This window comes from Hyperolius riggenbachi, chromosome 5 (assembly GCF_040937935.1).
Source record: "Hyperolius riggenbachi isolate aHypRig1 chromosome 5, aHypRig1.pri, whole genome shotgun sequence".
Classification (NCBI taxonomy): domain Eukaryota; kingdom Metazoa; phylum Chordata; class Amphibia; order Anura; family Hyperoliidae; genus Hyperolius; species Hyperolius riggenbachi.
The window spans coordinates 269482162-269495302 of NC_090650.1; the positions used below are offsets into that span (position 1 = coordinate 269482162).

At 41.9% G+C, this 13141-nt stretch overlaps 1 protein-coding gene across 6 annotated transcripts in view; it reads right to left on the minus strand.

The window, feature by feature from the left end:
* Positions 1–277: 277 nt before the first annotated feature.
* The window catches only part of TBC1D7 (TBC1 domain family member 7), a 39900-nt gene continuing 27036 nt past the window's right edge, over positions 278–13141 (minus strand). For 5 of the 6 annotated variants that reach the window (XM_068234635.1, XM_068234637.1, XM_068234636.1 and 2 more), the window contains exons 7-8: positions 3132–3261; positions 278–444 (exon numbers count right to left, since the gene is read on the minus strand). In XM_068234635.1, the coding sequence (XP_068090736.1) occupies positions 358–444; positions 3132–3261 (217 nt within the window). In that variant the 3' untranslated portion in view covers positions 278–357. Of the gene's footprint in view, positions 445–3131; positions 3262–6045; positions 6131–13141 lie in introns of those variants that run through there. The other variant, XM_068234640.1, reaches the window with a different exon arrangement.

The following is a 13141-nucleotide window of genomic DNA, read 5'->3' on the forward strand; positions in this document are numbered from 1 at the left end:
GTGCAGCACAACTGAGCCGAGTGAAAGAGGAGACCAGGCCGGCCAGTGCAAAATGGGAGAGGCCCGAAAGGACGGCGAGGGAGCTAGGGACTAAAGGAAGCCCTAGAGAAGTATAAATGCTTCAATAAGTTTTGTTTCAGATAAACTAACTTTTCCAAAAAGGAATTTATCCGTGTCAGTTATGAAAATTGTGTAAATAATGGCATGGTCCTCTATTTATGTTTACTAGCAATGAGAAATCTAGGAGGCTAAACAATGTATTGCCAGAACACAGACATTTTTATAAATATTTTATTCAGTTACAGATAAATATTGGGAGATAAGCGGGTGGAGTTAGGGTTAGGAGAAAAGAGACGCTCACACTGAGTGAGCAGGCACGCCGCAGTGTTTATGCCATAAATCCACAGCTTTGTTCACAATAGGATCTGTGCTGTCTTCAGGAATCTGCAGGAAAATACAAGAGAGTCTTTAATGACAACTAATACACATTATACTTCAGTACAATCACATTTCACAAAGATCAAGAAAAAGATGGTTGATCCAAATATATATTTTTCTAAACTTGCCCTTCCTAAATGAAGTTCTTTTGTCTTCATTCAGCCTGAATTGTTGTCAGATATCATACATTTACCTAACATGAGATATAATGAGATACACCCAGCAGGGAACGGTACTCCGTGCCATAGGCGACAGTGCGGCGCTGGCCCAGTTCAGATGCATCGTTAGCTTGGGGAGAACAATTCAATTGGGTGATGCTTGGTTGTCAGGGATCACTAAACCACATATCTAGCAGCTGCTGCATACTAGGGATGGTCAATGAGATAGAAATAATTTGAGTTGATGCAGTATTATGCATACTTTGTATACAAGGATATGCAGCTTGAACATGAACCAATCGAATCTCGCTGAGGTAAAATTTGATTGCTCCATTTTCAAGCTGCATAAATGTACATACAAAATGTGCAGAATCCTGCATCAACTCAAAATTATTTGCATCTCATTGACCATCCCTACTGTATAAACACTGGTTCTTTCAAGATTCCAGACAAAGGTGGTCTTTATCATCTGCCACAGCAGAGTTCAAAACTGCTTCATAGCACTGATGTTCGTCTTCAGTGTCTCGATTATACAAAACATGCAGAAGTATAAACATCAATTCACAGCTAAATTCTCAGGTTCTGTCCACTGCCACCTCTCTACATACGCACTACAGACAGTCCTATATACATCCATGCTGCTTGTCACTAGCTTCAACTCTTATTCCACTGAACCTCATTCTTTATACTCTTTGTGGGCTTATAACTCAGCTATGTACACATCTAATTATTATTATTATTTAGTATTTATATAGCGCCGACATCTTCCGCAGCGCTGTACAGAGTATATAGTCTTGTCACTGTCCCTCAGAGGCGTTTACAATATAATCCCTGTCTATATCGTGTAGTATATTATTATTGTAGTCTAGTGCCAGTTTAGGGGGAAGCCAATTAACTTATTTGTATGTTTTTGGGATGTGGGGGGTAACCTGAGTGCCCGGAGGAAATGCACACGGGCACGGGGAGAACATACAAACTCCTTGCAGATGTTGACCTGGCTGGGATTCGAACCAGGAACCCAGTGCTGCAAGGCAAGAGCGCTAACCACTACGCCACCGTGCTCTTGCCCAAAATCTTTAACTGTGATCATCTCCAGAGAAAACCTTCAGTGTACAGCTTTCCCTGATGATGGGGCGCACTGGATACTTTCTGCATAACCCCTATTGTCTTTCCTCTACAGCACCAGCAGTTGGGATAACCCCTCCCCTCAGCCTCAGCCCCCCTCGCCATTATCAGAACATGCTGAGTAGGCAGAGCAGTATATCTGTACAGGAATCATTCCTAAATGACCACCACAAATGGTTATTTGCAAGGAGGTAAATGGCCTGAGTCATCACATAACTATTCATAAGCAAGCTTGCCTGGATACAAATGGCCCTTTTGACATGATTAGAAGGTTTGATGTACTGGATGTGTCCTGGCAACACTTGTTGAATATAGGATATCACACAAATATCATCCTAGGTAGAAAAAGCCTCCACAACGGTTTTCTCATCCTACATATTTCACTAAGCACAATTGCAAACTGCCCCGGCAGGATTACAGACACCGCCTGACTTTAGATGTCTTATGCACATATTCAAGACCAACTCACGAAAACACAGGTACTCAGTCCTGTCTGCTGGTGTCTTGCTTCCAATGGAGCAAATATTAACAATGCGCCACTTGCTATAAAGTTGTTTCATCAAAGTATCTGAGCAGGACATGTTATGGACACGTGCGTCTGCTGAAGTAGCATGTCCAAAACATGTAATGTGCAGATCCTTTGTAAGGATTAGCAGCCCTGCCAGACCTCATCTTATTTTTTCCAAAGGGAAATTCTCTGGAACAACTACATCAAATATGAAAACAGTAATGGCTTAGTCCCCATTCATCTTTATGAACAACAAAACAACCCTTACACACTTTCAATTACAGTTACAGTGGTACACACTTCAGTTAAAGTGGTACAATTTCAATTACAGTGGTTGGCCAATTACAGTTGGCCAACCACTTACCAATTTTACCACCTACATGTAGTATGAGGGTCCACAGATATTGAATACTATGAACAGATTGTGTAGGTAAACCCTCATAATACATAAAGATTGTAGACTTGGTCAGTGATTGGCCAATTATAATTGAAAGTGTGCAAATGCAAATGTTGTATGCAAATGTATGCAGTTTAAACATGAACCAATCACTTCTTGCTAAGGAAAAATTGGTTCATTTTCAAGATGCATAAATTTGCAAATAATATTTGCATAATCCTGCATCAACTCAAAATGGTTTGCATCTCATTTACCATCCCTAGCCATCTGTCAAAATGGAGGTAAACAATGTGCGGTGACTGGAAGCCATTACTTTATCAGGTGCAGGCTTCTGCCGCCTACCTCAGTATTATAGTGTGCTTTAGTGTGATTTTGTTTTCTTTTTTTTGTATTTTATGTTGAACAAGGATTATAACTAAACTATCCTTCAAAAATATGTACAAATATTTTGTACTCAGGATTAAAAATAATGTTTTCATTAGCATGGTAAATAGGTTGCGCTTACCTTTTCCAGAAAGTTGTTAATACTATACGCGTTGTTAAGAGTCAAAAGTTTCATTTTAAAAGTTAACATAATCTCCACAGCAATAAATATAAGAATCTTGCAGGATCCGCTCACGACTTTGTCCCATACCCTGTAAGCACAGGAGAATCATTAGACTGGCAGACACTGCTGAACAGAAGAGCAATTATCTCAGCAGAGTAAAATGAAGACTAGTATGTATGAATGCAGACAGGTCCTAGTGTCTAAGGCTGGAGGACAGCAGAGAGAGCAGAGCTATGTGTTTACAACTGCTTCTGATTGAAATGATCTCCAGAGAATGTTTTGGGTGGCCGTTTAGGAGCATGTTTGGAGAGGGGAGTGGGCAGACTTGTGAGTAGCATCCTTTCAAGTTTCAGTAGCGGATAAAAGGAATCAGTGGACAGCGATTAGTTCTGCCAGGTCTCCAGAGTAGAGGCCAAAAATAATGGGGGACACCTGTGCAACCTTTACATTTTTCTCAGTCAAGAAACTATCATTCCTAATCATTTTGGCTTTAAAGGGAACCTAACCTGAGAAGGCTATGGATTTTTCCTCTTAAAGAGGAGCTGTTAGGTATAAGGTCTCAGAGAAAAAAAAAACACATATCAGTAGCTAAATATTGGCTGTACTTACATTACATATGCATTTCACTGTCCACGTTTGGATTTCACAGAATTTTTATATAGTATTTGCAGAGAATGATGCTCCTGACAGCTCATGGCAGGTTCCATGTTTGTCTGTCTTGTATGAAGCCAGTTGTGATGTAATATCCTCCCTGCTTCCTGATGATTCGACTCACAAAAATCAGGATCAAAGATCCTAATGGTTCATGATCCGGACAACACTACTGTGCAGTGAATATTAATTAGCCATGTGGCTAGGAATAATAGCGGACTCATGCAGTATACTCAAAGGGCTGGTGCGCACCGAGCGGGTTTTTTTGCGTTTTTGCAGCCGCTTGCGGCTGCAGATACGCTTGGTCAATGTATCTCAATGGGGTGGTTCACACCAGAGCGGGAGGAGTTTTGCTGAAACGCATACTCCTGTGGTGAGGCATTTTTTGGATTGCGGAGGCGTTTCTGCCTCCAATGTAAAGTATAGAAAAAACGAAAACCACTCTGAAAAACGGCAGTTCAGAGCGGTTTTGCAGGCGTTTTTGTTACAGAAGCTGTTCAGTAACAGCTTTACTGTAACAATATATGAAATCTACTACACCAAAAACGCTTCCCAAAACCGCAAAATGCTAGGAGAAACGCTACAGAAAAATAAGAAAAAGCGTTTCAAAATCTGCTAGCATTTTGCGGATCTGCTAGCGGGTTTTGGTGTGCACCAGGCCTAAGGGAACAAGTGCCCTGTGATTTTTCAGTGGTGTGAGTTTTAGGCTGCTGTTACAAGCTGCTGTAACATGAGCCTGTAACTTCCCACTGAGAAAGCAGCCTTAGGGCAGGATAGGGAAATGAAGGGGAGGACCCAAGGTAGTGCAGTGGGGAGAAGAAGCAGCCCCAGAATGCTTTGCAGTATCTGTTATGCATCCTGCCGACCTCCTTAGGAGCTTGGGAATAACCAGCCTTGCTGTTCAGCAAGCATCAAAGTAAGAGAGATTTTTAACTTCAGTATTGCCTTTTTGGCTTCCTTCTAAACTGTTTAACACAGGAGAATAGAGGTTTAAATTAGCTTTTGCAGCCTGACAGTTACTCTTTAAAATAATACCAGTTGCCTGTCTCTCCTGCTGATCCTGTGTCTCTAATACTTTTAGCCACAGCACCTCAACAAGCATGCAGATAAGGTGCTCTGGCTGAAGTCAGACTAGATTAGCTGCATGCTTGTTTCAGGTGTGTGATTCAACCACCACTACAGCCAAAGTGCTCAGCAGGACTGCCAGGCAACTGGTATCGTTTAAAAGGAAACATCCATATCCCTCTCAGTTAAAGCGGATCTGAGATGAAAAACTATAACAAGTAACTTGTCTATATATCTTATCTTAAGTTTAGATAGTGTACACAGCAAATCTAGCTGCAAACAGCTTTAATAGAATATGAGTATTTATTCCTGTGACACAATGACAGCAGCCATGTTGTTTGTCAACATTACACAGAAGCAGGCTTATCTGTATCTTGAGCCATCAGCCTAATCCCCTCTCCTCCTCCCCTCTGCCTCTGAAATCTCTGGCTAGTAATACCTCCCCCTCCTCCTGCCCAGACTGAGCTCCCATGAGTCCTTGCTACTGTCTGAAAGTGCCTTGGCTCTCTGAAAACCTGTGGGCGTGGCTTCTTTAGTTTATAGGGAATTAGAGTATTAAAACAAAAAAGTATTTGGCTTGAGGAATGCCCTATAAACAATAGGAAAGGAACACAATTATGCAATGAGTAAAAGTTCATCTTGGATCCACTTTAAGGTTCCCTTTACGTGAGCCATCAAGATTGGGCTGGAATCCTCAGCTACTTTCACCTAGGTCATGCCAGAACATAGCAAGGATTTGTGAATGATTAGCGACTTAGTACCTGTGCACTCACCTGCAGGGAAATAGTTCTGTAATAAATTCATGACAACCTGAATATATTTCAAAAAAAAAAAAAAAAAAACTTTCACACCGTTGCTGCCTCTTCAAGGAGACTACAAAAAAATGGCTTATTTCACAGAGGAGCATTCCTCACTATGTTCTGTTGCCACCTAGCAGACATTTATTTAAAAAGTCTAGTTCAGTTTTGCTGCACCACACAGGCTCTCCACCGCTCTCCAACGTCAGCACATCAGGGCCTGCGTGTGTGATTTAGCACCTAGGCTCTCTCCACAGGGCAGTTGTACAGCAGACGGTACATGCAGTGGGATCAAAGGGTATTTTACTCAGTCAATTCAATATAGTAAGTTTTGAGATTAAAAAACAATAGTTACTCACTGGGTAACGTTCTTTCTAGTGATCCTCTGGGACAAGACTCCGAGAGATATCCACGCCCCTTCCAGGAAATATTTCAATCCCTCCCCTATAAAAGAAAGGCCATGAGAATCTCCCCTCAGTCTTAAATAATAACTGTCTAGAACTCTTCCTTTCCTTATTTATACTATGAACCACTCCATACTAAGTACAGAATTATTCTATTATACCCCATTTGGGTGGGACTCTTGTCCCAGAGGATCACTAGAAAGAACGTTACCCGGTGAGTAACTATTGTTTTATCCAGTGATCCTCTGGGACAAGACTCCGAGATGATAAGCAAGAATCAAACCTCAGGGTGGGTAGCAGCCTTCAAGACTTTACGACCAAAGGCTTGCTGTTGTTCCGATAACACATCCAATTTATAATGTTTCACAAAAGTGTTAAAACTTGACCACGTAGCAGCTTTGCAAATCTGCTCCGGGGTAGCACCAGAATTATGTGCCCAGGATGATGCCACTGCTCTAGTTGAATGTGCCGTGAAGGACAATGGGAGTTCCAGGTTCAATAAAGAATAAGCCATATTAATAGCTTTCTTAATCCATCTAGATATAGTAGATTTGGATGCAGTGCAACCTTTATTCTTACCCCCAAATAGGACAAACAAGGAATCCGACTTCCTAAATTCTGAAGTAGTCTTGATATAGTGTAAAATACACCTTCTAACATCTACTAGGTACAGATCTTTATCCTTCTTTTTCCCCCCTGGACACTAAAGGAAGGGATAACAATAGATTGAGATCTATGGTATTTGGACACCACCTTGGGAAGAAACCCTGGGTCTGTCTGCAAAACTAATCTGTCTCCTAAATCCTGAAAATATGGAGGCTTACAAGATAACGCTTGTATCTCACTGACCCTCCTAGCTGTAGATATGGCGGTGAGCAACACAGTTTTAATTGTAACATGCAATAAATCACTCTGGTCCAATGGTTCAAATGGAGTCCTGGATAACCCTTTTAGCACTGACGGTAGATCCCACGGGGACACATTAGGTGCTTTTATTGGTACCGGTCTACCAATAGCTCTAATCTAATCACCAAGTCCTCTCCAGCTAATTTTCTCCCTGTCATGGTAGCCAAAGCTGATACCTGCACTTTTAATGTGCTGACCGATAAACCTTTTTCCCAGCCTTCCTGCAAAAAATCCAATAAAGCTGGAAAAAGACTCATAAGAAGAAGAATCTAACCAATGGAAAAAAGTTTTCCAATACTTAATATACATACTTCTAGTAGAATCCTTTCTGCTTTTCAATAAAGTTTGAATAACTCTACTGGAAAGCCCCTTGCTCTTAAGCCAAACTACCTCAGGATCCAGGCTGCCAGTTTTAACTTTTCTACCTCCGGATGCCAAAGCTTTCCCTGGTACAGTAGATCTTTCCTGTCCGGTAGCTTCAGAGGAGGTTCCACAGCTAACTTTTTTAGAATTGGGAACCAACTTCTCTTTGGCCACATTGGTGCAATCAGAATTAATGGGGCTTTTACCTCCTTCCATTTTTTGATGACTAATGGAATGAGAGGCAGAGGAGGAAAAGCAAACACCAGAGGAAAGTTCCATACTTGTGATAACGCATCTATTCCCCAAGGATCGTCCCTTGGATTTATCGAGCAAAAAACTGGCAGAAGAGCATTCTGGCTTGTTGCAAAAAGATCGATTGACGGAACACCCCAGACATCTAAAATCAGAGCAAAAACCTGTCTGTTCAGGGCCCATTCTCCCGGAAGAACCGCATTCCTGCTTAACTTGTCCGCATCTAAATTCTGAAGACCCTTCAGATGGAGAGCTTTCAGAGATAGTACATTCACCTGGGCCCAAGTACAGATTTCCTCTGCCTCCTCTTGCAACCATTCCGACCTCGTGCCCCCTTGCTTGTTTATATATGCCACAGTGGTGGAATTGTCTGACCTCACCATAACATGTTTGTTTTGTACAATCTTTTGTGCCTGAATGAGAGCCAACTTCACTGCTCTCAATTCTCTCCGATTGGACGAGAACTTTCTCTCTTCCTGACTCCACTGTCCCTGAAAGGCCTGATGCTCCACGTGAGCACCCCACCCCCAAGCACTGGCATCTGTCGTTATAGTTACTTCTCTGGGGTATACCCATAAATTCCCCTGGGTCAGATTTCCCTTGTTCAGCCACCAGTCCAAATCCTGGATGACTGTTAAGGGAAGCATAACTTCCTGATCCAAGTTCCGCTGGGATCTGTCCCAGTTCTTTAATAGAAAAGACTGAAGCAGTCTTTGATGTGCTAAAGCCCACTGAACTGCTGGCGCTGTGGAAGACAAAAGTCCCAGAGTTCTCATAATCACTCTTAGGGAAACTTTTGGGTTCCTTTTTAGACCGGTTATTTCGTTCATAACCTTGTCTATCTTCTCCTGTGGCAGGAACATTTTTTGAACTGACGTGTCTACCATCATTCCTAAAAACTTTATCGTTTGAGTTAGTATCATTACAGATTTTTCTCGATTTACCAACCACCCCAGATCTGCCAGATACCTTAAAGAAGTCTCTAGATGTGCCTTCAAAAGCTCCACCGAATCGGCAAAAATCAAAATATCGTCGAGATAAAAAAATCACCTGGATAGCTTGGTTCCGGAGAGGAACCAGAGCTTCCGCCATAATTTTTGTAAAAATGCGGGGTGCCGAACTGATCCCGAAGGGAAGGCAAGTGAATTGGAAGTGACACAGAGTGCCTTCTAGAGATACGGCAAACCTGAGGTATTTCTGTGAATATAGGTGAATGGGAACATGACAATATGCATCCTGTAGATCCAAATTGACCATGAATGACTCTGATTCCAACAGATTTCTGATAGAATAAATCGATTCCATCCTGAATCGTTTGTACTTGACCAACGGATTTAATTTCTTTAGGTTGAGAATCAACCGGAATTTCCCCGACGGTTTCTTTACCAGAAACACGGAAGAGTAGAACCCCCTTCTCTGTTCCGACCGAACTACTGGAATGATCCACTTTCTGATCTACCATGATTTTCAGAATACGAGATAATTCCTGCGACATTGTCGCATCTACCGGATTCCTTGCTATCATAAATCTGTTGGGAGGAACAGAATTGAACTCTATTCGATAACCCATTTTCACAATTGCGCAGATGTATGGGCTGTCGACTGAATTCCTCCACCCCTCGGTGAAGTTCTTCAGTCGACCCCCCACTTGATGGTCATTGGGGTTTCTTATTATCCTGGGCTTTGATAAGAAAACTCCCCTTACCATTTTTGTTAAAGGACCATCCTTTCCTTTTAGATTGTCCTTGACGCTGATTACGCTGCCTATTGAAAGGACGTTTGATAGGCTGTGTAACCTTTTTCTTTGGAAAGACCTTCTTCTTACTAGAAGTCCTTTCCAAGGTAGCATCCAACTCGGGCCCAAACAACAGATTACCTGTAAATGGAACTGAACATAACCTGGATTTTGAAGTGATACTTCCTTCCCAAGTTTTAAGCCAAACTGATCTTCTAGTAACATTGGCTAGACCAGCTGCTCTCGTTGTATACTTAATGCCCTCTGCTGATGCATCTGCCAGATAGCTAGTGCCTTTAAACAGTAATTCTAAGGCCTCCAGAAGTTCTTCCTTAGAAGCCCCTTCCTGAATCTTATTTTTAAATTTGATCCAACCACAACAACATAGTTCTAGATACGCACGTAGAAGCTATGGTCGGCCTAAAAATAGCCGAAATAGCTTCCCATGTACGTTTAGAAAAAGCGTCTGTTTTCCTATCTAACGGGTCTTTTAAGGAGCCTGAATCTTCAAAGGCTCTTTGACCATTTGAGAAAAAGGCGTACCAAGTTTAGGACATTTACCCCAAATATTAACCTCCTCTTCACTAAATGGAAATCTTCTTTTCATTCCTTTAGAAAATACAAGTTTTTTATCAGGCTCGGTCCATTCCTTCAGGATAGACTGGCGAATAGACTTATGAACTGGAAAAACAATGCCTTCACTGTCTTGCCAACCTTCATAGAGTTTATCATGAGGAGTTAACGAATCTGAATTCCCTTTATCAATCTGTAATGTATCAACAATAGCATCAATAAGGCCCTCTGTGTCCTCTATTTTAAATTTAAATTTAGACGGGGCCTCTTTAAATTCTTCTGCACTATCATGGGAATCTGAACCCCCCCTCCCCTTCTGAAGTAGAAGAAACTGCTGGTATAGGGGTTTCTGGTTTAGAATGTGTCTTAGATTCAGCCAAAGAAGATTTAAAGAGACTCCGTAACAAAAATTGCATCCTGTTTTTTATCATCCTACAAGTTCCAAAAGCTATTCTAAGGTGTTCTGGCTTACTGCAGCACGTTCTACTATCACCATCTCTGTAATAAATCAACTTATCTCTCTCTTGTCAGACTTGTCAGCCTGTGTCTGGAAGGCTGCCAAGTTCTTTAGTGTTGTGGTTCTGTGATGCATCTCCCCCCTCCAGGCCCCTCTCTGCACACTGCCTGTGTATTATTTAGATTAGAGCAGCTTCTCTCTTATCTTTTACAAGCTGGATAAATCCTCCTCTGAGCTGGCTGGGCTTTCACATACTGAGGAATTACATACAGGCAGAGCTGTCTGCACTCTGCAGGAAGAAACAGTCTGACACTTCAGTGGAAGATAGCTGCAGGGGGAAAGAAACACACAAATGATCTCGTGTATACAGCCTGCTTGTGTATGGATGTATTTTCTATGTGTGGACATACTGTACATCAACCTACTTCCTGTTTTGGTGGCCATTTTGTTTGTTTATAAACAAACTGTTTAAAACTGTTTTTAACCACTTTTAATGCGGCGAGGAGCGGCGAAATTGTGACAGAGGGTAATAGGAGATGTCCCCTAAGGCATTGGTATGTTTACTTTTGTGCGATTTTAACAATACAGATTCTCTTTAAACTGTTTAATAGTATCAGCCATTTCCTGACTAAAGGCTCTTATTGTATCCTTGACAGAGAGGCCATCCTCTGCTAAAACCTTCTTAGAGCAGGATTTGCAGAGTGTATTTTCCCATTCAGCTGGCAATCATGCATTGCATACTGGGCACTTTTTCTTGGATCCATCTTTTGCCTGCAAAACATGATCCATAATAGCCCACCATTAGAATGGAAAAAAATTGCCCAAAAAGTTCTAAGTATTTTACTAGCGCTGAAAAATACCTTAGAAGAACCAGCTCCTTCCTCCCCCGGAGCCACAGACATTGCGACTGTCCTGTTCGCTCCACAGAGCCAGAGTGAGAGGAAGCCGGCGCGTCCCACCGCCTCCCTTATACTAAAGCCCCGCCCTGGTTTCCGCCGGAAGTGACGTCAGCGGTAGCCGCGCGCGCGGCTATAAAACTTCCCCAGAACAGACCCGATGGATCTTCTGTTCCACTGACGCTGTCTCCAGCTGCGTGCAAGACAGCCCACCGCCACCTCCAACCAGGCCAGAGGGATCGAGGACGCCATCCCGTTTTCTCCCTCCTCTTAAGGGAGCAAACACGAGGCAAGGTAATAAACCTTGATGCTGCTAGACTGACCAACTCAGTCTCAGCAGCCCCCTACAAGGTTCCCCAGGCCCTACCTACCATAGACCTGGTTCACCCGAGGGAAAGAAACCTCCTTCTCGCGCAGGAAATATTTCAAACTGAGGGGAGATTCTCATGGCCTTTCTTTTATAGGGGAGGGATTGAAATATTTCCTGGAAGGGGCGTTGATATCTCTCGGAGTCTTGTCCCAGAGGATCACTGGATAAAAAATAAATATATATATATACACAGTGGTGGTCAAAATTATTTAACCCCCAATGCTGTAAAGGGTTTTAGGGAATGTAATTGTAATTGTGTTCAGAATGAAATCTTACAAGGACTTTTTAAAGAACCAAATGCAACCACTTGACACCTGAGGCATTTTTCCTCTTGTGGACCAGAGCAATTTTCACCTGTCAGCGCTCCTGCCTTTCTTTTACCAATAACTTAATCACTACTAATCACAGCGTAATGATCTATATCTTGTTTTTCTTGCCACCAATTAGGCTTTCTTTGGGAGGTACAGTATGCCAAGAATTATTTTATCCTAAATGCATTTTAACATGAATAATAAGAAAAAAAAATTATAAAATGCATTATTTTTCAGTCGTTGACCATTATAGTGTTAAAATAAAACATTCTACTGTGGATAAAAGCCACACATTTTATGTGCCCTTTTGTCCCAGTTATTGCAACGTTCAAAAAATTTCCCTAGTACAATGTATGGTGCCAATATTTCATTTGGAAATAAAGGTGCATTTTTTCAGTTTTGCGTCCATCACTAATTACACGCCCATAAATTAAAAATTAATAGTAATATACTGCCTTGACATACATTTTTAAAAAGTTCAGTCCCTAAGGTAACTACTTATATTTTTTTTTTTGATGTAATTTCCCCCCCCCCCCCTTTTATAAATAAAAAAAAAAGTTTGGGTATTATGGGAGGGTGTGGGAGGAAAATAGTTAATTATATCAGTCAGTGTGGGGATTTTTATTAAATAAAAAGCAATTTTGGTGCAATATACTATTTGGCCACAAGATGTCCTCAGTCGTCATTTCCGATTCACGTACGTAAGCACGTGAATCGGAAGTAATCCGTGGCTGTGTAACACAGGAAGATACAATGAATGCCGGCGTCTCGTAGACGCTGGTATTCATTGAATCGGGGACTTAGATTTATGAATGGGACCTGCGGTCCCATTCATTAACTTCCCCTCTAAGCGGCGGTAACGGCGGTGCGCGCGAACGGGAGCGAGCGGCGGCTGCATGCCGCTGCAGACTTGTTTTCACGGCCCTGCTGCATCCTGTCTTTTTTAAAGGGCCGTGAATATACTGCACGGCATGCAGCAAGTAGTTAAATGACATCAATTGTTTTTGTAATACAGTATTAAATTTTTTTTTTGTGATTTCTTCATTGACACAATTATTCAACCCCTTAAAGACTACCACTCTTAAGAACAGAGGTTCAGTCAAGTGTTTTCAATCAGGTATTGAAAACACCTGCGGATGTTAACGAGCAGCAATCAAGCATAATAAGCACCAAGATTTAAAATGACTG